Genomic DNA, 24761 nt, shown 5'->3' with positions numbered 1-24761 from the left:
TCCACTTCCTTAATTTTTGGACTCCTTGTTTTCGCTGTTGTGAAGCCAGGCTTGTGTCATCAATTTTGCAACAGTTCATGACCTTGCTCCCAAACATAGCATCTCTAAACTGTTAATTTTCTCCAGTTGAAAACTTAGATTTTGTGCTTTTCTTCAGTCAGAGAACTAGGTATGCCCAGTCCAATGCTCAGTAATTGTTTTGCGTTTATTCATTGACTGAGGAGATCTGCACTTAAAATAGGGAGGAGGCTCTTTGAACTCACTGCAGAACTCCTCATCTGACAGGGTACTCTATGCCTAGGAGTAGAGGTCCCACTCTGTCCCCCAGTGAGCAGGGAGCTAGTCTTGTGAGCTGTATGTTGAAATGATCTTATGTCCAAGCATTACAAAACGTGTGTATGGGATAGCTGAGAGAAGGGGGAACTCCAGGAGTGATTTGTGAACAGGAGATGGCACTTTGATCCCAGCTGTGTCTGGGAGCTGCAACTTCTTGGAAGCTGTATGAGTCTTCAAGGTGGGCATTCATCACTCTAGCTGTGGAATACTGTTCTTGTTTAAATATGCTCATAGAGAACAAAAAAGTCACACACACCAGAATTTTATCTACTTGCAACAATAGACCTCAACACCTGCCACTTTGTCCACTGAAACCACCTTCTCTGAGAATCCTGGAGCAGTTCATGATAGGGGAGTGATTACAGTATTAGGAGGGCTGGTAGCAGGAGATGTAACTTTTTACAAGGAAAAAGGCATGTTTCTGCTACTTCACTAGAAATGATATGAGAAAGCAGTCACAGGCAGTCAAGGAAAAACCGAGATAATTTTCTGAATTCCATTAATGATATGCAATTTCTAGTTAGGGAATAAACTTTCAGTCAGGAAGTAATTTTTGCCTGCTTCAGAACAAAATAACAGTTGGAGGGATGTTTTACTCTGAATAAGAGTATTTTGTAATTTAAAATCAGTCAAAGCTTATTTGAGATCTTAGGAATATTACTACTAGTTGCTAACACAAATTGAAAAAAAAATACAGCTTTTAGAAATATATATGAGAGAAATTAAAAAATATTAATTAAATAAGAAACTGGACTTGGAAGGAGCTCTGATTAGACTTGAGGCAGACAAGTCTGTTAGCGACAGTGTGTCAAGTCTGAGTCATGTTTTTTTCATTTACTTACTTAATCCCCTTCTGCACTTTTAAGCTGATGATCGATTGTTAAACTAGTGGCTTAGGCTCCCCTTCTTTTCAGTTATTTTTCTTTATGAAAATGCTTAGTAACTCATTTTTGTTTAACCTAAGGCAAATGTGGTTTACCTGCCCATCATCTGCAGTAAGATGGTATAATGACCGTTGTATATGATGGCAACCAATAACTATTTCAGTATAACACTTTGAGTCTCAGTGGAATATTTAAATGGTTGCACTTAAATTACTTATCCCAGAAAGTAAAAAAAAATAAAAAAAATAAAAAATTCCAGTAATCCGTTCTGCATTTTTCTAATTTCAGCTTCTGTGTTCACAGTTTCTGGAGTCACTAAATTAATTAGTTGTCTCCTTGAACCTTTCTGTTATGTTTTCTGTGGGTAGATTTTGAGGTAGCCCTGGAAATTCAGCTTAATTTGTGTCAGTGTTGCTTAGAGTCTTTCCTGATTGTTCTCTTCTCCCTTCTCCAAGGACTCTGGGGCCAGGTGAGGTAATATTTTCAAAAATGTTGCAGATGTGACTATGTGTCAGAGAGTGTCTGGGGAGATACAAGTTTTCAGTTTTCAAGAAGTCATAGGTAGTTTATAGTCACGGCAAGTAATAGATCTAAAGAGTTACCATACTGGACAGCCAGCTTTTGTCTTTTGGATTAATGGTTGCTCCCCGTTGCAGCAGAGGAATACAAAGAAGGATATTACCCTCTAGTGCTGGGGAGTGTGTGTGATGTCCTGCCTCTGATCTGTAAGATTGTATAGGCATCTGTAAGCTTGTTTTTTGTATATACCTCAAACAATAATGGGTTTTGGATGTGGAAGGCCTTCCACAAAGATGGCCACCTTGCTGTTTCACAGAGGAGTTTCACATTTTCTTCTCTGTAATAATTCAGGGTAATAATTCTGAATGGTTCAGAGTCTCTTCTGGGCATAAAATTTGTGGTGGCGTGAGAACTGGGTTAGCTCATATTGGCTGTTGGAAATTTCCATGGCTTTTTTACAATCTCTGTTTTCTGGACAGCAACAGTAAATTGAGACAAGCTTTCTGATGAGTTTATCTTTGTAAGGTAGCAAACATTTATATAAAACAGCCTGATTTTTCTCCCTTGGGCTTTGGGTTATAAATAGATTGAAAAGTGTGAGATGGACGTCTGTCTCAGTTTCTGATGCAACAGATTGGCTTTCCTTATCATTTAGTTTTATTCTAGCATTGAAAACTTCGAGTTGATAATCTGATTGATCTCCCTTGTCATTTCAAGTGGAAGGTTTGTAGTTAAGCTCCTGAACTGCCCTGGTGCCAAGCAGCTGTCCCCATGAAGTGTTTGCTCTGATTGCAGACTGTCTTCTCTAAGGGATTTCCGGATGTTTGGTTTTTTGTTTTGTTTCAGTTTTTGCTTCAGTGATCTTTGGTATCGGTGAGGTTGTTTTGTGGGAACAGCAATCCTTTTTCTCCATTATGCTTCAAAATGAATATTAATAAAGTTTCTCTACTTAGGAGCTGTTTTGTGTCTGCCTGTAGAGTCTCCACTTGAGACTTAGAGTGGCTGTCTGGTATACACAGGACCTGGCTATAGTTTCTCTGTTAGAAAAGAAAATTAGCCTTGTGTACAGACTGGGATCGTTCAGTTTTGCTGTATGCGGTAAGATACACCATGGCCTGAGTTGCTCCTTTCTCAGCTTTTTTATGTCAGCCTCACTGTTGCCAGGGAAGCAAGGGAAGAGTTGCATTCCTGCCTGTCAAATGCTCCACTTTCTGTTAAGTTTCTCTTGTTACAAGATTTTAGGCTTTTGCACATGCAGAAATGCACAGTGCCCTAACCCCTGCGTTTTCCATCATTCCTTACAAAAAGACCCATCTTAGGCAAATATATTAGGTGGGGAACCTCTCTGCAAGGGAGCTTATTTGCTTCTGTAATTGTGTCTGTTAGTTTTAACAAGGTCCATGATTGCTTATTTGTCGAAGACAGGTTTGGCAGTAGACTTTGGATGGGCTTCAGTTGCCTGTATTTTGGCATCTAGTGCCATCTGAGACACTAAGTTATCCTGTCTAGTCTTCAGCTGCCAGTCAGCTGCATGGTTTAGCTAATCCTAAATTAGAAGCCTACTTGTTGATCACTGAATAACTCCCTGGGTCCGCTGGCTGTATTGACTAGTGGTGTAATACATTTGTTTAAACACATATATTATTGCCATTTCATTGCCTTTTCATGTTGGGGTTTATCTGAACCATCTGGCACATGCAGTGTCAGATGTGGCATGGGTCTTCAGAGAGAGGACTTCTGCTTGTTGAAGCAGCAGTTGCTGGAGTACGCAGGTATCTAGATGTGATATCTTAGGACATCTCAAATGGCACTGGTAAACCATGGGTGGACTACTGAGTTACATACTGTATTTCCTTTGACTCCAGTGGGAGTTTAGACACCTTGTTTATATTTGGAAACCTAAATTATAGATGTCTTTAATCCTTAACTGAATCCTCATATCTTACTGTACAGCAGCACCATATGGTATGGGTAACACTTCTGGTGTGAGATACACTGTGCATGTAGATGGCCTTGTAGATCACACACTTTTCTTATTAATTACTTTTCTTTTGCTATAGTAGTTTAAGCAATTTACTTCATCCAAATATTTGCTTACTGTACTTGCTCTCTGACACATACTGTGTATTTCAAGTTGTATGAATCTTATCTTGATTGCAGGGTAAGCCTTTTCTGTTCTAGCCCTCTTGCTAACACATTTCAATTAAATGGCAACAAAAATCCCCACCTTTGGCCGTTTCGTTGATTGAGAAAATCTTAATTTTTAGTCTTTGATACCGTAATTAGTTACCTTATTTGTCTGGTTTGGTTTTGTTTGGAAAATTTCCTTTCTTTTCAAAATTACACAAAGCTATTGTAAAGATAGTTGCTAGAGAAGGATTGAATCAGTGCCAGATGTAAATAATATGTATTTCCCAGTAACAATAATCTGGTCATTGAGATTTAAACTCATATGCTTCATGTAGCATATTGGATCAACATAGTATTGGACATTAGGGAACCAATATTGTTTCATGATGAAAGAAGTCTGTGAGGTGGAGCAGTTTCTGGCTCAGCCTTCTGTGTCTTAAGTCTTTTTTTTTGGTTTGTTTTAATGTGCTTGTCCTGTGTAGTAATTCAAAAGCGAAGTTAAGCTGACTGCTGTTTGAAGAAGTGGCTAAAAAGTATTACGAGTGCAGATTTTTAATCTGTTCAATTTCCTACTTGATTTTTTTTTCAAAAATACCTTCCTGCCTCTCCTCAGAAAGCTTCTTACTGATCATATATAGGACTGTGCAAAGGATATTCCTCTGTGGATGATAATACCCTTACAAAAACTTTTGTGTTTTCTGAAAGCGCAATGGGATTTAATGTTCTGACCTGGAGTTCACTGCAGCCGCCTGGCCCTGCCTTGCCTTGCCTTCCCCGGGGGTTTATCTGCAACGCTCTTCTGCTCCAGTCCAAGAGCACAGGAAGCTGCTTGTAAGGAACTGTAGTAGTTAGTCCTCAGGGACTGGGTTTAGTTCTGAACAAGTAGGGGAACTTTCCTGTAAGCCTTGCAGCTCCTTGGATTTTGAGTATTAGTCCCTAATATTCTGTGTCAATTCATTTCCCTTTTTGTGTGCATTTTTTGTCTTTGGTTGTAAATTATTTTATCAAAATAACCAAAATAAGAGAGTTAGTGATTTCCCCGCCCCTTATACTTCTGGAAAGTAAAATGCTTTTAAGGCCTGACTTCACTTGCTGTCATGTATTACTTAGTTGTTAACTAGCTGGTAACTATGTCTAGATTTGCACTGAAATTAAGATTCTTTAGTGTAAAGCACTGTAAAAAAAAAATACAGGCCACAGGTTTCTGAAGATGAAGTCACCGGGGATGAGATGGTGGGTTTTGTGTGGAACAGTGTGAAGGAGCTGAAGTTCAGTGTATGGTTTGACAGCAAAGCTAAGCTGATTAGCAGGAGTTGAAAGGGCTAATTCCTTGTACCCACTCCAGGTCAGGAGTTTATGGCCCTCTCTGTACAGACATCACACTCCTCTGATCTTCCTCCTCACCCACATATGAGCTGGTTCAGTGAGGTAAATGGACAGAAAAGTATTAGCTTTTTGCTGCAGGGGAGAGAGGACACAGGATTGTCCCCTGCTATGACAGCAAGTCATTAGATCAGTTTGGCTGTTGACAAACCACCCCTAGTAAGGGAAAAAGCAACAAATTGATGGAGGAGCAAATGGGGAGGAAAAACAGTGGGGACCAGCAGTAATATAGAACACACATATATATATACACCCTGTCCAATTTCATGCATGGTTTGTCAATTTTGCCTATTTAAAATGCATAAATAAGATAAATTTTTTTAGTAATTCTAGATGGCCATCTGCTGACTGTTGCTTTAAGTCGTGCTCTTGCTAAACTGTGACTGTGTGGCTCATTATTTGATTTTATAGAATGGAAAAGATTGAATTAACAGCTGCTCTGAAGATAATGCAGAGCTGTGTGTTTTCTGTCATCCCCAAATAAGCTGCTAGAAATTACATAAACCTTAGGACTTCTGTAGTACTTTTTGTATTAATGTACATATATGTATAAATATTTACCATAAATGTGAGAAATGGCACACAAGAAATATATTTTACCTTTTCACAGTTTTGTATGCCTTTGTGTAACTGAGTGAGTAAAGTAATACCAGGAGACTAGAAGGAGAATAGGGAGTTTAATGGAATTTTAAGGCTAAAACTAAAACCAAACCCTCCTTAGTTAAGAAGCTGTTAACTCTGTTAGTGTTCTGTGACTTGGGACTTTTACAGAAGAATTGCATTAACAAGCTGCTGACCAAAGCAGGGGTTGGTCTGGAAAAAAAGCTTTGAGATGCTGCCTGCTTAGACACTGCCCCCAGTCTGTCGTAACGGTGTTCCTGTACCTTTCAGTGTTTTCATTAATGATGTGGATGAAACAGTACACTTATAAATTTGTAGATGCTATAAAGCAGGCTTAGAGAAGACTGCAAACATTTTAGAACTAGAATTAGAATTCAGTGTGATTTTGAAAAATTGAAATGATTGTCTTCCTTTTTGCTTGCTTTTTTTTTTTTTATAGCGTAATTCAAGGAAGACAAAAGCAAAGTCTCATTAGCTGCAGAACAGTCATATTCACAAACCAAGCACAGATTAGAACTTGCTGGGTAGCAGTTCTGAAGAAAAGGACCTGGGATCATTAATGTGATACTGTTGTGAAAAATAGGCACCAATTAGAATGTATTTGGTACATGAGATACAAGATATGTCAAGTAATTGTTCTTACTCAGCAGTGACTGGCCCTCACTTGTTACCTTTGTAAAGCACTTTGCAAATACATAGTACGTGTCGTGTGCTACATACTTGTACACAGATCAGATTTGGTATGTTGAGTTGCGTGACAGAGCAGTGTGAAAGTGTGGTAGCACCCTACTGCATATATGCATTTTCACTTTCTGTACGGATGTACAGTCTTCTGTTTTGACTGTTCAGGTCATTAGTTTCTCTGACTGTTGGCTTTTCATATGACAACTTGTATTTCAAGTCAAGTATTGCTTTTTCATTTTTTCCACATTGTGAAAGAGTATTTAACTTGAAAGTTTATTGTTTGTCTTTTCCACCTTCTGTGCTGTCTTATCTCCTTTGTCTTTATTCAATTAGTGTGACATATTCTAAGAATCATTTCACCTGAGCATTTAATTCCTATTTTATGTCATAAAATCTAAGGATATAAAGTCATTCCTGTTTCAGAAAAGTACAAGAAGTTATAATCATCAGAAAAAATGTAAGTAATTTATGTTGTGTGGTGCTTTTTAGCATGACACAAGTGTATTCACAGTTGTTAAAAATATTCTGTATCTGTGAATATAACTAAATTAGTTGTTGTGTTTCCTAGCTTACAAGAAAAATGAATGGAATATTTGATAGCAATATTTTAATTCTAAAAGATGAGGCGGTTTTGTTATTTTAATGTGAGTTTGTTTTGGTTTGGTTATTTTTAGCTAGAGAGGAAAATTCACAGCTTATACATAGTTTAACAAGAAAGTTAATACCAACTGTTTAATGAAACCTGTGTAACTGCACGTGTACAAAGTGCTTTCAAAAGCAGAAGTGAAGTAAAACAAAGTTATAGTATTTTTACATTCCTTTAAATGCCTGCTGTAGCATTTCTAGTACAGCTACAGTAAAAGAGGAAAAACCATTGCAGCATTTCAGAAGGCACCATAAGCTCTGGAATTTAACTTTACAAAAATGGCAACACTGCAACTTGCGGACTTCGACTGGGTAGACAGTATGTGATTGAGACTGCAAGAAATATCATTGCTGCGGTGTTTCAGTGTGGCAGCTGGTGGCTCAATAAAGACACAAATCTGGCAGTCACAGCTGCTCAGTCCAGCTTTCTCAGAGAGACCCAAGCGTCTGTAACCACTGCCTAGCATCGAGGGGAACTCCTCTGGAGACACTTGTGTGTAGAGGTTTCCTAGGTGTGAGCTGGGTTAGCCACCTGAAATGAGGTGTGGGGGCTTTTCTAGTCATATTCATAATATCCTAAGTAAACTATCTCTTTTGGATATGCCAGATTTTTCAAAAATATCCACGTAGAAGATTTAAAAATATTTTGATTATGTAACTGCATTTCATCTCTGACCAGCTTAGTGAAATCTCTTTCCCCCAAGTCCTACATTTTGTTGTGTAGTAGCAAACCAGTTTGTCCTTGTGACTTGAAGGCCCCAAAATGTTTTTGCTTCAACTGTTTATGAAATAGTACAACACTGTAAATGTAATGTAAATATAAATGTAAATGTAGTGCAACAATGTAAAAGAAAGATGGAGCCTATAGGTTTTATCCCCTTTTTTCTCATGACATCAAAGATTATTTGCTTGGTAGTGTGTAAATAACGTGACAGCACTATATCGAATATATTCTCTCTGTTGTCTCTCTCTACTAGTGGATTTTTAGAACTGATTACAAATTTATTATCTCCATATCTCATGTACTTAAGAGTTAGTCCCTACAATTATATTTACCTCCTGGGCATCTTTGTTTATACAGATCAATTTACAAAATAGTTATAGTTTCTTGTAGGAGTTCTGCAGCTTTAGATATATAAGGAAACCCCAGTACCCAATGTGTTATGTTTTTATTCCATTTCACAGTTTAATTTCCTATGTACTTTACTGTAGGACAAAGAGTGTATTTTTTCTCCTAAACTTTATCTTGTTCTTTTTTACAGTCCCTTGATACTATTATCCAACTGATTTTTTTATCCTTAATAGGAAAGGATCAATCCTACAATTTCCTCCCTTTAGAACGGCAATACCATAGAACACATTATTTTATTTGGGTATTAGTAAGTTCTGCTTTCTTGAAAAGAAAAATAAACTTTCAAAATACTGATCTGAAAGGATAATTCACAACTGATAAGGCCCAAGAATAAGTGTTCAGTAGTATCTCATATAGTACTATATGAGTGATGGTTTTCTCATATGTTTGTAAGCTAAAATGCTGTAAATACTCTAAGCTTAGAGTTTCTTAAACTTGAATTATTGTCATGATCTTTCATATTATGTTGGTTTCATTTTAAAGATGTTTAATAAATATGGCCTGATTCTGCCATCATTGACTTTGATGTTTACAATTAAGAAAGTTTTTGAATTCATTCTGATCTATAGTAATATATTTAAAATCAGAATTAAACACATAGTATACCAAAGAATTCTACAGTTATATACATTCTCAGTCTTTAAGTTAGGCCCTTCTAACACTGCTGCTGTATTGTATGACATTTGCTGTTAAGTGACAGTAGGACTTTTCCAGTCTGAATTTAGTCCATATTTTTGAACACATGAAGTGTTTGAATATATCTCAGGTGTGACTGCATATCTGTTTTTTAAATCTGTCACTATTAGCATTTTTATTTACAATATTTATGAAAAGGACAAGTGATTGCATCAGTTTAATTTTTAATTTTTTTACTTTTGCCTTTCCAGAGATTTACATCAGTTGTCTGTCTTTCCTCAGTAATAAAAATGGCATTCCAGTCTGAACCTCTTCTCCAAAGCACAGAGTCACAGCAGTAGGATTTATTATTTTCGTTATAGTAGTGCAACTGTGCTAAAGTCGTTTCACTCTATGGTGTATTGAGTGATTTGGGATCTTAATCCAACAACGCTGTCCCTCTGAGTAGAGATACTTGAATATTTTTTAATGGATTGGGGGAGGACAGAAGTGCTGATGTAATCAGAATTTTTATATAGTTGTACTTGTTTCAATAAGACTTTCTTTTTAGTTAGAAAGTTTTTCAGGTGTTGGATAGGATTTTTGCTTAGGAAGAGGCAATTACCCCAGCAGAAGTAGCAGATAGCTTAGTGGTGTGATGGAGGGGAGCTGGGCTCCTGTCCTTCTCTGCCTTAGCCAGAGGGACCAGAGCTGCTGCCAGGAGAGGTCCTAGGTCCCCAGGCTGTTCGTTAGCTGTTACTAGTTTCATCTCTCTATCTGCTCAGTACAGATCATATCACGTGTACGAACCCTAAAAAAATACAGTCTATGTCCATGCTACTGAATAATATACATAATCCTGTTTGCTCGTGATGCCAAAAGGAGAAGCCCAAGATTTTTCCCTGGAGGACTGAGAATGGCTGCCTCCTTGCTTATTTGAGTGGATTGCCTGGGGTGCCTGCTCGCCTCTGAACTGCTCCAGTGTGGTTTTTGCAAGTTTTTTGTCAGTAGTCAGAATTTTGCCAAGGAGCGTACTCTCAGTGAATAGTATGAAGGAGCCATGCCCTGACCCTGGTTTGTTGACAAGTGTAGACTTAGCCAGGTAACAGGTATTGGTAATAAAGAAACTAATTTGGGCAGATGGAGAGAGATAATTAGTGCCTGGCATATTCCAGGTAAATGCTTTAGGCACTGGATTAAAGGCTAATTTAGGAAATCCTGGTACCTGTGCTAGTAATTTATACAAGAATTGAAGTGCTGCTTCACCTGTTGACTGGATAAGCAGCAATTTTTCAGAACTTGCTGCTTTGGTGGTTTTTTTAGTTGGTTCTTATGTTTTCTCTTTTCTAGTTTGGTAACAGGCAGAAAAAATAGGGATTTTTCTCTTGTGGCCTTATTTTGTATTTTGTGTGCATTTTACTGGAAAAAAGTATGGCAAAAGATTGCTATGGCAGTTTGTTGCAAAGACATCCTCTCTTGAAGAAATTGGCAGGTGCTAATCTCATCCACAGAGTAATTGTATGGACTTTTATTCTAGAATAATCATTCTTCCTGCTGTCTTTCAGGCAGGGTCACCCCACAGCTGAGCAACAGAACCTGGAGTCAGGGCGTGTGGGTTCTGCTCCGGTGATTTTCTTTGGCTGTGAGCTTTGTGTGCATCAGTTTGAAATTAATGTGTGCAGAGGCATGACTTTTGTGGATACTTTTGTGACCCAGATCCAGAAGCAAAAAAGCAGTGTTGTTAATATCACTACTGTCATTTGAGATTCGAAATGCAAAGTGCCCTGCTCATAATAATTTATTTATTGCAGTGATAGGCAATGGCACAAGTTAAGATGCAGACTACAGCAAACCTGTCCGGACCTACCATGTCCCCTATGGTGCTACCCCTACCAGTTACAACTACAAATACACTGGGTCTGCCGTCCTCAATGAACGGATCCATTTCTGAATCGGCTGCCAGCTGTAGCAGTCCTACTGCCGGCCTTGTGGATCCTGCACCTTCTAGCAACTCACCAGGTAAGTTGGTCCAGGTATATTTTTTTTGATAGTCAAATTAATCTTTTTGATGATTTGTTAATTTAAAAAAAAAAAAAAGCTAAGTCTTAAAGAGGTTTAAAATAAAGAAAAAAATCCCGTAGCAAAATATTTTGGCTAAATAGACTGTTTACTGTTAAGTTTCTTTAACTGAGCTCAGACTTACAGTGAAGTGTTGACCAGTGATATAAAAGTTCAGAAAAGAACATGTCTATTTTGTCAAATTGTGAGCGTATCTTTTATAGAGAAGTTTTAGTGGTGCAGGAATGTCTCCAAGTGTATTTCTCTTCCCTAGAACAGAATGTCTTCGGGCTGCTTGGCAGTATTCGGTGTTTCCTTTGTAGCCTAATAAATGCTGTAGTTCCTATGCTGAACTGATTATAAAAAACAGAAATGTTATCCTAAAAAATTAAGCAAGAAATGACAGTGTGTGTTAGGGATAAATATAAGTAAGTTGAAAATGAAGTAGCAGAAAGTTAATAATAAGGCAGTATATGTGAAGTAAGTAGTCTAAGGAAAGCAGAACAAAATCCTTAAAGGTGAAGGAAAGGTGTTCTTTGGGATTGCTCTGAGAGTGACTTTATTATTGTGAGATAAGTCTAAAACACTGGGAAGAAGCAAGAAGCTAGTGGGGACCACAGTGTTTCATCTGCTGTATTTATTTTACAACTCTTATGCTATCCACTTCTGCTCCAAAGTGTCAAGAAACCATTCTGAAAGAGTAGTGAGTTCCTTGACAGTAAACTTTGGTGACGTAGAAAATGTAGCATATGTATATGTCCTCCTACACTGTCATCTTTTATAAAGACATTTTGGAAAGAAATACTTAGTACGTTTTTAAATAGCATGTAATCAAACCGGTTATTGTAAAATGCATATTCTCATATGATTAATATGTAAATGGTATTTAAACGTTGTGTTTAGCATATGTGCAAAAATTACTTTTTAGCCAAAGTCTTTTCTTTTCTAAGCATGCTGCTGCTTTTGCAAAGCTTTGCGAAGTTGTGAAGAATACATTTCTCCACAAAAACTTTACAGACTCTTTATTTACAGCTCCTCTCCAAGATAACATGGCAAACCCCAAAGAGAAAACTCCAATGTGTCTGGTAAATGAGTTAGCCCGTTTCAATAGAATTCAACCCCAGTATAAGCTTCTGAATGAAAGAGGGCCTGCTCATGCCAAGGTAAGGTCACAGTTCCAGGTGATGAGCCATACCTTAAATGCTGAACAGATAATGTCATGGTCTGGACGAGTGCGCTTGTCAAACACAGCCACGTTTCTAGTGTAAGGGGTTTCTTACTGTTCTTTATTTTGTTGGGGTTTTTTTTTATGCTTTCAGAAAGTTATGTCTGTATTTCTGTTGAAGCCCTGTAGATTGTTTTGTACTTTACTTGGACTTCCACCTTTGAATTTATATTTGTTGGTCTCTGTAAAGACCTTGTGAAGGTCTTTCCAGGGTATCACCACCCTTCCTTCATCATTATGGAGCATTTGCTTTTTAAGCTGCATGAATCCTTCTCCCCAGTTGGTGTGCCTCTGATAACTGCCTCTACATTTGTTCCATGGTAGTTGAGATGACGAGAAAGCTAGTTTGTGTCATTTTTTACAGTGTTTATTGATATAATTCTGTGTTCATAAAGTTGATTGCATTGATACTGTATCTTTGGATCTTGCATTATGGGACACAAACTCTATTACTGTTCTTTCCCTTAAATTCTGTGCAACTTTAAGATTTACGTTGATATTAAGACTCCTGATATGGTTGTAACATTAAAGTTTCTAGTGAATTGACAGTTAATTCTGGTCAGTTCTCATATCAATTTGGATATCCAGCTTCATTTCATAAGCACAAATTAGGATGCTTTCAGATGATGGGAAACACAGAAGGACATTCTCATGATAATAATATTCAGATGTAATTTTGAATTTCCTCCCTAGTTAGGAACACTCTCAGTGAGGACAAAAAAGCCTTGAGAGTGACAGTGTCATAATTAGTAGTGGCTTTGTACTCCGTATTTCTAGAGTGGCAAAACTGCATAAGACAGTGGAGTCACATTGCAGATCAGTAACAGTTTCAGCTAGCTGTGGGCTCTCTCTCTGCTGTGGTCCCTTGTTTCTCAGTTGCATGTTATGTTGTCAGCTAGCGCAGAGTCGCTGCAAATCACTGACCTTCTGGTTTGGCTGGTGTTCATACAGCCTTTATGCTGGTGGAAATGATGTCAGCTGGTGCAGGGCTGCAAGGAATCAGCAAGCTTTTAGGGTCCCTCATTGTGACTGGAAATTGAAGTGTTTTTCTGCTTCCTAGAGGTGTTTGGCACCACAGGATACACTGGTTCATTGGTTTTGGGCTGTGGCATGTTAAATCTGTTGCACTTTCTGTAACTTTTCACTGTTGTGTTGTATTATTTATTTTGTTAGCTTTTGTCCATCATTGTGAAATAAGAAGTGCTTTGGTAGTACCAAAAGGTGTGGTTTGGGTTGTTCATATTCCTCAGCAGTAAAGAGATTTAAGTTACATTACATTCATACTATACTTTAAATTTTAGCAGGATAAAAAATAGTTCACATATATTTGTTATTACTTTTAAAGGAACTAATACCATTGAAATGACTTGTGCCTGTGTTAGCCGCATTTTTGAAAGCCAGATTTTCAATCGATTTCTTAATTTTTCAGTTTTTCAATTTACCTCTTATTTTTTTTAATTACACTCATAGGGGTCCAAAAAAAAGACACGTGCTCTGTAGACTCAGGAGAATATTAAGTCTGATTTTGACCTGTGCAGCAAATGAGAAAAACAAAGGAGGGAAGGTGATGAAGAACAAGGGTGATATTAATAAGATTATGCAGGCTTGTGTACCTTTGACCTACAGAAAGCAGAGACGTAGAAATTATTATGACGGTGTTAGCAGTTTAGTATAACGTCTGGCTAGTAATGTGATGATATACTTGATAGAATATGTGAAACAGAGCTGAGTTTGTCCTAGAAGGCATGACCTGAAGGATGTAATACTGCTGCTGCTGTTTGCCATTTAAGGAGCGTCTCACGTTGCTTTCCTCCTACACATACTCTGTTCCTGTCCACTAGTGGGTTTTGTGATTTTCAGAGACACACTCTACAAGACAGCTGTCTGTGTTGTGACCACAAATGCTATTAAATTTTTATATTCTTTTTTCTAGTTGTCTCTGGAAAGTAGGTTTTGACAGTTGGGGTGAAAGGGGAAACTAGAAACAGTGAAGGTGGGAGAGAAGTGGTGATTCCTGACAGTGCAGTTAGGGTTTGTAGGAGTCTGCCTCCCAGGTGGATTCTTCATCATAAGAAAAATCAGAAAATCTTTGTTGGCATAAACGATATTTTTGAGCACATCAGTCAAATTGATAATTTTTTCTGTGCTGTCAATGGCATCTCAGGAGACAAATTTAAAAAAAACAGTGACAAAAGAAAGTGGATGGTAGAACAGAGAAGTGGGAAAGGGGTAAGGGACGTAGCACTTCAGAAGGCCTGGAAGGAGGGGAGAAAGTTCTGCATGCAGAAAAAGAGAGGAGAAAAGAATTGCCAGAGCTATGGGAGAGTGACCTTACAAACACAACAGAGTGAAAACAAGCACAAAGCGCTATGGCCTTTGTATTTCTGCTCTCTGGCAGTCAGGTAAATTAGGTTGGATTCAAGGAATACAAACTTCCTCAGAAAACTGGTGAGAAACGTGTGTCAATCCATAGCAGAACTGTCAGCTCAGATCTTGCAGAACTTGAGTATTTCATTGGCTGCTCCAGATTTTGGTTTTAGATAGTTTTATTCCTTTAATTAAATTCCCACCTACTATTGTGTGTGGTGTTTTGCAGTAGTTTTTTTGTCAGATGGGCTAAGTGAGAAGGTTAGAGCTCTGGCTATAGAAATTTACTGAGCAAACCCTTTATTATCTTGAGTTCCTGTTTATTACTCTAAGCACTAAGAAGAGAGTTGTAAGTAGATAAGTAGCCATTATTCATCATACTTTTATTGAAATTCAAGATTATTGTCCTCCTATAAAAATATTACACTGATACTTGCAAAATATAAAATATCTAAACTCCAGATCCAGAAATCAAATTTCAGTTTTTTTAGTAATAAGGATGTATGTTTATAGATAATTTATATAATTATGTGTATTTAGTTCTAATACCCAGGTTAGCTTTCAGGTGGGAGTAGGGTTTGACAGAGTGCAAAATTAAGAGACTATTTCTCTCTTCGCCCTAGTCTGTTAGGAAATTGTCAAGACTGCTGTGGAAAAAAACCAACATGGCGATAGGAACTGTGATATGGGGACTTGCAGTGTGCTTTTGAAAATTACAGTAGGCCAAAACTCAATCCTGTTATTAAGTTACAAGTATGTATTTATAGGACTCAGTTCATATGCGCTGTGTGCATGTCTATAGGATTGACTTGTGAGACACGTATGTGCTCGTGTTCAAATGCTTGTTTGCAAGTACATCCTAAATGAAAATATATGTAAAGGCAAATTTAAAGGTTGCCCATCATGCCTATCTCTAGATACCTGGTCCTGGATCTAGCAAGTTTAAATAAATTTTAAAATTATAGAGCAAATAACTATCAAAATGAAAATTTTACTTTATATATACTGCTCACACTAATATGTAGATTTCTTTATGTTGCTTCAAGTAAGTTAGTCTGTTCTCTGAGGTAGGTATATCTGAGTTTACTGTGTGCATTTGACTATTAAATCATGCCTTATATGTATGGAATTGATATGGAAAAGACATTGAGTTCTTACCCTTTCTCCTCTTGTTCTTAGATGCTCAAATTTAAACAGAACGTGTACATATCATACAGAAGATAGACTCTAATATATTAAATATGCATTGAGTTTTATCTTTGCAACTTGCATGGCATAGATACTGCTTGAAATAATCCTTTATTACAGATTTTGAAATATATATGTTTTTTATCAATAGTCCATTTCAGAACTCTGAATTTTTGCAGTTCCTGTCTTCACTGTAGAGTCCACATTAAAGAACTGCATTTTCACTCAAAAAGATAATACTGCTTTTCTTTCTCACTTTATATTTTTGAATGTATTTGAGTTGTGACTCTGCCCTAACAATACACATTATTTTCAGAAATTGGGTTGTGTGAGAAATTCTTTCACTGGGTAAAACTATTTGGGCCAAATTCTCCACTGCAGTCATTTATATCCTTTCAGAATTATTACAAAATTACTTTTTTTTTTAGTATCATTCTTTACCTGTTTTCTACAGGTAAATTAACTAAATGCATTCAAACGTGTGAAGAAATGTGGTCTGAACTGACTTGTATATAGTCTTCCAAGAACAGAGGATCAGTTTGCAGTTATTATTACTTGCTTTAAATACTATTCTGTTCTTTGATAGTTGACATTAACATTACATTATTTTACTTCGTAATTTGAAAGGCCAGATGTTGCCCACTGATATGGACTCACTGATCTCTGTAAGAATCAGATGTGTTATCTGGGAGTTAAATATAATGAAAAGAGAGCATAGTTTCTCTTCAGCTCTGGAAGTTTTTATACAGATTGGTCTAATCCACGGTGATAATCTTGCCAGTGTTTACCTGTTCTTTGTCTTTGAAGATGTTCACAGTGCAGCTGACTCTCGGAGAACAGACATGGGAAGCTGAAGGAAGCAGTATTAAAAAGGCCCAACATGCTGCTGCTAGCAAAGCATTGAATGAAACTACCCTTCCCAAACCAACGCCTAGACCACCCAAAAATAATGTTAACAATAACCCAGGTACGACATTTTCCACTGTGTATAAATCTTGTTGAAGTGTTGGAATATTATACCACTAATAAGTAGGTTTAGCAAGATATAAGTTAAGCTGGAGGATGAGAATCAACATAGCTGTCTCATAGGTACAATAGTATAATAAAGAACCTCTAGTGAGGTTGCAAAGGAGAATTTTTAATGTGCATACCTAAACCGGTTGAACTGTAAGTGAATATATTATTTAGATAAGGCTCAGATGTATACAAAGTTATTGTATGTGATCAACAGTAGGCAGACAGAACAAAACCAAATTGAACTGATCATTATTACCATAGTAAAACATTTTTCCCAAAGGGTTGGAAATTTTATCCATCCAGTCCTGTAAAATTGCACCTGTGGTGTAAATAAAAGGTCAGGATTTGGCATGTGAACTTTGATGGGTAGTTTCCTGTATTGTGAGTTTTCCTTCCTGTGCTTTTGAAAAGTTTTCAGATGGCTTTAGGAACTGTTGTTTGAATAATAGGAAGAATGTATATTGGTGTCTTGCATCCTTCATTTCAAGGTGTTACCTGTGAGTTGCCTTCTATGCATGCAACACCTCTTGATGTACACATCTCAGCCACATGCTCAGTGATCTGTTCTGTCTTCTTGTTTGATAAAATAAATAAAAAAAATATTCCTAACTTCATTTCAAACGAATATAAAAGAAAGCAAATGGTGAGAAAATGTCATGTTTTCCCTTTTTTTTTTTTTACACTCCTTTTTGCTCCCTTTTTCTCCATTTCCCTTCTTCCCTTTTTACTTCCCTTTGCCCCTCCCCTCCTTTTAAAAAAAGTCTTCTTCAGCCACTTTCTTAAAATGGAGTAATTTTGCAGTTAATCTTCTCTATGTTGGAAAAAAAAGCAGGAGTAAGTTTCCTTTACAGCTTGTGAGTATTATCCTGAGTATTAGCCATTAAGAATTGTTTGAGAGTGGTGCGACAGTATTCTCTTGCTCCTTTGGAGATCAGTGCATTGCATCTCCAGACCCAGGGCACTGGTTTTGCCCAGTGTCCTTCACAGTCTCTGTGACTTTGGCTATTTAGAAAGCAGGAGGCTCAGACCTCTATAGAAAAAGTTCCTGGGTTTTATTCTTGACATTGCAGAGTATTACTCAGCTTCTAGGATTTTTTGGCTTTGAGCATATTCTTAAAGGGAAAAGCTGATAACAAAAGAAATAGACTTTAAGAGAACTCATTAAAAATTGCATCACTTAACACTGTAATTTTGCTCTAAGAGAGGAGTATTGTATATGCTCAGGTATCTTCTCATCAAAATGACATTTTGCATTTTTATTATATAGTTGAATTAATTGCATAAAAATTTTCATAATTTGACATATAAAGCCTCAGTGGCAAACTGGCAAATTCATCATATCTGTTTTAAGGCTAGAGTCATTTGAACTCCCTATGAAAATATTTTGAAAAAATATTAACTCCTTTTTACTGGAATGTACACTTAGTTAGGTTTTTCTTACAACAGTGCAAGTGGGGAATACTGTAGCTGAACATTTGATTTAAAAAAATAAATGAAGTCACAATGTAGCTTTTTATTTGGCATTTTGGAGACCATGCAACTGGGCAAGTGCTGTCTGCTTTCTATGTTTGTATTCTGTCACCAGTAGATGGCTCTAGTGACACTGATTTCCAGTAGTTGTATTTTTAGTTTGCTAGATCATTAGTTTTTAGTCATAGTCTTACGTTTTCAAGTTTTGCAAATAAATAATTTTTTCTAACTTGTAAGATTACCAAATGACTGCAGTAATGCCTATTACTGCTTGCTTGTTTCAGTGCTTCTTTGGTCTAGTTGTGGTTTTATTTAATGGTATTCAGTGGGAAGAGACATTATTCTTTTACCTTTATAGTTTCAGAAAGTGTCATAATGTATTATAAGCACTTTGGAAAGATGAATAACTAGCTTGGTTATAGCACTGACTTTCTCATCCAAATGTGAAGGTTAGTCTACTGAAACTGCACAGAGAATGCACTGAGATAAATGTTTAAATGTTCTTTTTCATTGCCCATGATTAAGTTGGCATCTGTATTCCCATCTTTTAGAGAACTGAAATGTCATTGTAGTTGCTTCTTTTTTAATTTAAGAGAAAAAAAAATATCATGCACCTCTCTCTTTGCTGCTCATCTCAGTCCTGCCTTGTGTGTTTTGCAGTATTTGTGATTTAAGCACCTTAAATGTATTCTTTGTTTTTTGCAGGCAGTATAACTCCAACAGTGGAGCTGAATGGTCTGGCCATGAAAAGAGGAGAGCCTGCCATCTACAGGCCATTAGATCCCAAGCCCATTCCCAATTATAGAGCAAATTATAATTTCCGGGGCATGTACAATCAGAGGTTTGTATTTTTTTCTATTATTTGATGTTTTTTATCCTTTACTTATCAATGTGTTCTAAATCTTTATGAACTTCTTAGGTTATTTCAGAGGAAAATAAAACTAAGATTTTTACTTCGAAGAGTCTCTGCAGCCTTATTTAGAAACACGCATAATCTCTTTCTAAAAGAAGACAGGTGCCTTAAGCATGTCACAAGGAATAAAGTACATGTAAACCAACTGTTTCTATTTTTTTAATGTGCATACTGGAGTTACAGTCTACAGCCGTGGTAGTGAGGAGGCAGAGCATTAACTTCAGAGAGAGGTTTTGCTTTTCTTTGCTGTTGTGTCATGTGATTACAATATGTATCATTAAAATGAAGGACTCTTTTCTTAGAAATTGAATATAAAATTAGGAGGGCTGCATTTTGAAAACAGGCTTGAAACCATTCTCATGTTTCCATTTTTTAACCGTTCTGCCTGGTCAACTATCTCAGTTCCTTAATCCTTAGTGTCTGGTTAGGAAAAATCCTTTATTTCACAGTTCAGAAACCTATATTCAGAGCCCTCCATCAATGCTGTCATTAGTGTAGCAAGTTGGAGTAATTGTTGAGAAGGCAGTATTCAAAATTTGATGTTTAAACTACCAAATTCTTAAAGATTTAAAAAATTTGAAAATTTAAGTGGGTGGAACAGTTTTCTTAACTAACCATCCAAATATTTCATTCTTCAATATGTTCTAAATTTTTGAAGCATCTTCATCTTTGGTATTTATACAATTTTAGTACAGATCAGAAAACTGGTCTAGTTCATCCTGACTGAAATGTAATTCGTATCTAATGTAACAGTCTGAGGGAAACTTAAGGTAATACATGTATTAATTTGCAATCTCAAGAACTTCTTTCTTTTTTTTTTCTCTGAGATAGGCTTTTTCCCATTTTTCTTATTTTTCCACAGAGGAACTATATTAGATCAGGTCTTTTGGAGCTCCAAAAGGGATACCAAGTGTAATCTGTAAAATAAGAAAAAAACAAAACAAAGCAGGTCAGGAATTTCTAATAGCATGTTTTATCAGTGAAAAATGTTGCCTTTCTTATAAAGGTTCGCTTAATGGATTTCCTGTTAATTTTTATGCATGTCATAATTATCAAAAAGAATGAGGTTATGAACTCTGAAGAAGTGTTTCGGTTCAAAATTACTCTTATTAGAAATGGAATTTACAGCAGTGTTTAAAAATTAAGGAGTTTGAAAGGAAAATGCAGCATTTCAAAATTGTCTAAAGAAAATATTTCAGTTGATTTAATCTTATTTTACTTTTCCCCAGATTTTTAAATCATGATAACTTTAGGGTTTTAACATTTCAGTCTGATTTTTTTTTTTTAATAGCAACAATACCTAGAACTGTAAAAGACAAACAAACAAAAATAACCTGAAAGAAAACTCTTTCATTACTCTACAGAACAGTGCCTGATTATTGCATTACTTCTGTTGTATTTCTAGTCATTGCTGACCTGAGTCTCTGCTTACATATGTTGTGGTTTAAAAAGCTAACTATGGTACTTGAAATGGGTTTTGTTAATATTTAGAAATTCTACATTTATTTGAATTGCTTTTATAATGAGATTACTTTGACTAACAGATAAAAAGTCTAGGCTGGAAAAAATGCAAGCTAGTAAAAAACATAAAATGGGGAATTCTGAAATCTGAACTTAGTTAGTGAAACGTTTGTAGAAGCAGAACCCCAAAACACTTAGTATTGCTAACTTTTAAGATCTTATTTTTATTCATAGGAAATGATTAGTATGTCTAGTGCAATCTTTAAGTTTGCTTCTCTGGGAACTTTTTTCATGGGAACTGTGTTCCCATGTTAGGGTAAAATGGTACATGAACTTTATTTCTCTGGGTGGTTAGGTAGCCAAGGGCATTTGATTTTTCTGATCACAAAACAAACAGGCAAGGTGGGACAGAAGGCCAGGATCTATGCTTGCCTGCTTCATCATGCTTATTTTGAGTGCGGTTGCCCACACAGGATGGCTAATAATACTGTGGCTAGTAAACTGATAAATAACTCAAACTAAGTAGTAAATAACTAGATATGCCTTCTGTCTGCATAAACACATACCTCCTGTACATACACGAGCTCACACATGAATACCAAAGAGGAAACAGAAGAATGATGCCATATAGTACTGATTTGGGACTACTCCTGTGTTAGAAATAGTCGTTCGTTGCCTTGTTTTGCATTGGGAGGTGCTGGTCTGTTATGATCCCAGTAAGAAAGGCACTTAGACTCTGTAAGGTATAATTTAAAATGCTATTTATTAGAGCTGACAGTATAAGAAGTGAATAGTGCAGATAATCTTGCACCCCTTCAGATGCTGGGAACTCTGAGCAGTGTAGCGTCGAGCAGGACTGCAACCCACGTGCAGTGTGCCATGCAGACCTCGGCCACAGCACAGATTCTCCCCTTCATGGTCATTACAGGATTTTCTTACAAGGTGACAACTCTGTCATTGCTGTAGTCAAAACAGGAATGATGTTTACATGAGAACTTCTTGCTGCATTGTTAGATAAAGGCAAGGCCACGCAGGTGGTACTGAGGGGGAGCTGCCTGCAGGCCCCTCTCTTGCAGCAAGTCTGTCCTGCGGCCGAGGGCCTTGTGCAGCACAGCCCCATCCTGCAAGCCATGCTGGGCACGGGTCCTGCAGCACAGCTGGCTGCAGCGTGGGTCACTGGCTCCTCAGTGCTCAGGATCATGCTCCTCTGCCAGTCAGAATCACTGTGCACATCCTACCCACCCTCACCAGAGGGAAGTCTGGAGACAGATTCTGGATCTGTTATAATAGCAAGCGAAGTCCCAAATATGAAGCACATGCTGTAGTACTGTATTATGTTCTGGTGGTATGACACGCTGCATTTATTGTCTTGTACTGCCATGTTGTATTTAGCACTCGTTTGCTGATTTTTAGCAGTTGGGTAGTAGAATATAAGTGTTGTTGGAGTTCCCAAGTAAATGCAGACCATATAGACTGTTTAACAATAAGATTTGAAAAATAATGTAGGTAATATGCTGAAATCAGTATTTTTCATTTTCATCAGTTTCTGACTGTAGATTATTATCTATTATTAAAACAGATAGAAAATACATTAAGTAAGTTGGAAGCTCTTTTTGTCTTTTATACTGTGACCAAATTCCCTTTACTGATCTCTGTTTAAAAAAATGTGCTTTTCAAATAGGTGAAGATATAGATTAAGAGATTGTGTTAGGGAACTTCGATTCTGGCAAGATGAATGGCTTGAGGGAAAAATAAAGTATTAAGTTCATCCCAGGGCATATCTTTAGACCAGTTAGGTCTAGTGTTTCAAGTGACACAAAAGATCCTTTTTAGTAACTCATGGAAATGTGGTCTAAGAGTTGCTATTTGTATGCAAAGTTGAAGGCTAGCTTCCATGTCAGGCTAAGATGATTTATGTTGAGGTAGCAGTGATTCCTCCTTGGTCCTTTGTCCCCAGCCTTTGTGTCCCTGCAAGTTTCCTGGCTCCAGCACTGGGAGTTGAGCTGCTTGGAAATGAATCAGTTTTGGGGGGGACAGGAGGGGAGAAGTTACTCCTAGATTTACAACTGTACTTAAACACCTCCTCAGCTAGTCACACAAGATCTTGTGCCCTCACTGGAGAGGGGGAAGGGATGTGTGTTTGGAAGTTAAGGGCAGCTCAGGTTGATTTAAGCATGTGAAGAACTACACTCTCATGTGCTGTAGAGCATATTTATATGGGCAGTGTGTTGCACAGAGGATGTTGAAACAGGTGCAAGCAAAGATCCATTTGCAAGGTCTGCAGCTGATGGTGTAAATTGATACTGAAGGTGAAAGTTACTTACACAGAAAAAAGTAAAGCAAATAAGTGAGAGGAAAAAAAGGGAAAGGGGAAAGTTTTCCCAGTAGCCAGCTTGGAAGGGAACTGATGGAGTCTCCCAGATGAGCATCCTCCTCTGGGTGTCCTTTCTCATGCAGCAAGTGTTCCCCCATAACACTTTCTCGTAGTAATTATGTGGTTTTCATCAGGACCTGCTCAAGCTCCCTGTTGCTTGTTCCTGCTTACGATGCTGGTAGTGCTCCATCAGGGCAGGTGTTGAACACTGACTGCTTATTGAGCTTTGTGCATGCATGTTATTGGGCTCTGTAATGTTCACCAAAAGCTACTGTCGGGGGATAGGGAAAGAGCAGAGGACAGAAGGGCTGCGTACAGTATAGATACCACACTGTCAACATGTTGGTATTTGCAGGGGAATGGCCTTGAGGATAACAGCATGGGGAAAACAGCAAGGGAAAAATACAGCTAGAGAAACTCTGGAAAACACTGGCCAGTCAGCTTAGGTGAAGTCTTACAGAGCTGCAAGTGGAAGGCAGGCTACAGAACTGCAAATGCAAAACTCTTAGTACAGCAGAGGGTAAGGCATTTAAGGCAGTGTGTGGTCTCTTCCTGTGCTAAGTTAGGAAGTGCAGGGCAAGTCTGCTCCCCTCTTAGGGGTAGTTAAGTAGATAAAATACAGTCTATCTTGGGAGTGGATGAGGTATGGATGTATTAACCTGGCTCTTCACTCTAGCTAGTGAGTGCAGTACTCACCAGATTGTTAACAGCATTGGGTCATTGCCATTACACTCATCTGGGCCCAAGTGCATGTGGTGCTGAGCTGAATCATGTGAAGTTACCAGCTTAGGTCTCTGATAGGTTGGGTATCTGTATACTGCAGTTCCTTCCACAATATAGATAAGAACTTAAAACTTTTTTCATCTCACTCTGATGAGACAGCTTGGTAATCCTCTCTGTTAGGTTAATGGTTGAACTAGATGATCTTCAAGGTCTTTTCCAACCTAGATGATTCTGTGATTCTGGATTTTCTTTATTCAAGTAAAATCCATGCAAGTTTGGTGCTGGGAAGGTTGATGGCCTCTGATAAGGTAGAGCTTTTAAAAAAAGTTGTCAGCCCTGAATCCAGCCATGTTAGACAACTTCTTATTTAACAAGGGTTTCTAGATTACTAACAGAGATTATAATAAAGGAAAAAACTGATTTGTCACTCAAAAATTACCAGTTGTATACTACCTGTTTAAAGCGTCACAAGTTGGAGTTCTGAGCAATTTTGCCACAAAGGCACATAAGGACCGTTCAGTTCAAACAATATACGTTACAGAAAAGCTAAAAATGGTGAACGTTGCATTTTGTATGGTTTCTTTTATCTAAGAGCTTTACAGACTGACTGTAGGGGAGGAGGTGCTGGTGCTGTCAGGGGCTGTTTGCTAACTGATTTAGGTTGAGTGTTTGTCAGCACACCATTTGGCATGATTCAGTAGAACTGACATGCTACTCAGAAGAGGCCAAGCCTTGAAATGGCAGGTCAGGTTTGAGAAATATTGGCAGATCTGAGGATGAAACGTGCATACTACTCATATCTGTAGCCAATGCTAGAACTCGTACTCCCTCGCATCTCTGAGTATGCAGTTGGCTTAAATCATGTAAAAATAATTAAAACCATGGCTGTTCAAATTAGAACAATTAAAACAATAAAATGAGATATTGATTCTGACTACAAGGTCATCCAGCTTGCTTTGTCACCAGTGAATGCTGCTTTGTTTTATTGTAAGTTATTTTTATTTCAATTAGCATTG

The 24761-nt window shown here is 37.5% G+C and overlaps 1 protein-coding gene across 10 annotated transcripts in view; it reads left to right on the top strand.

Annotated features, from left to right (window-relative positions):
- STAU2 (staufen double-stranded RNA binding protein 2) overlaps nucleotides 1–24761 on the top strand; it is a 172941-nt gene that overhangs the window by 6018 nt on the left and 142162 nt on the right. For 6 of the 10 annotated variants that reach the window (XM_074882958.1, XM_074882935.1, XM_074882926.1 and 3 more), the window contains 4 exons: nucleotides 10761–10968; nucleotides 12025–12170; nucleotides 16595–16754; nucleotides 18980–19115. In XM_074882958.1, the coding sequence (XP_074739059.1) occupies nucleotides 10770–10968; nucleotides 12025–12170; nucleotides 16595–16754; nucleotides 18980–19115 (641 nt within the window). In that variant the 5' untranslated portion in view covers nucleotides 10761–10769. Of the gene's footprint in view, nucleotides 1–4677; nucleotides 4701–10760; nucleotides 10969–12024; nucleotides 12171–16594; nucleotides 16755–18979; nucleotides 19116–24761 lie in introns of those variants that run through there. The other 4 variants (XM_074882976.1, XM_074882997.1, XM_074882966.1 and 1 more) reach the window with 2 other exon arrangements.

The sequence above is a fragment of the Strix uralensis genome, chromosome 1, assembly GCF_047716275.1.
Source record: "Strix uralensis isolate ZFMK-TIS-50842 chromosome 1, bStrUra1, whole genome shotgun sequence".
NCBI classification, from domain to species: Eukaryota; Metazoa; Chordata; class Aves; order Strigiformes; family Strigidae; genus Strix; species Strix uralensis.
This window is presented reverse-complemented; position numbering and strand designations above follow the sequence as displayed.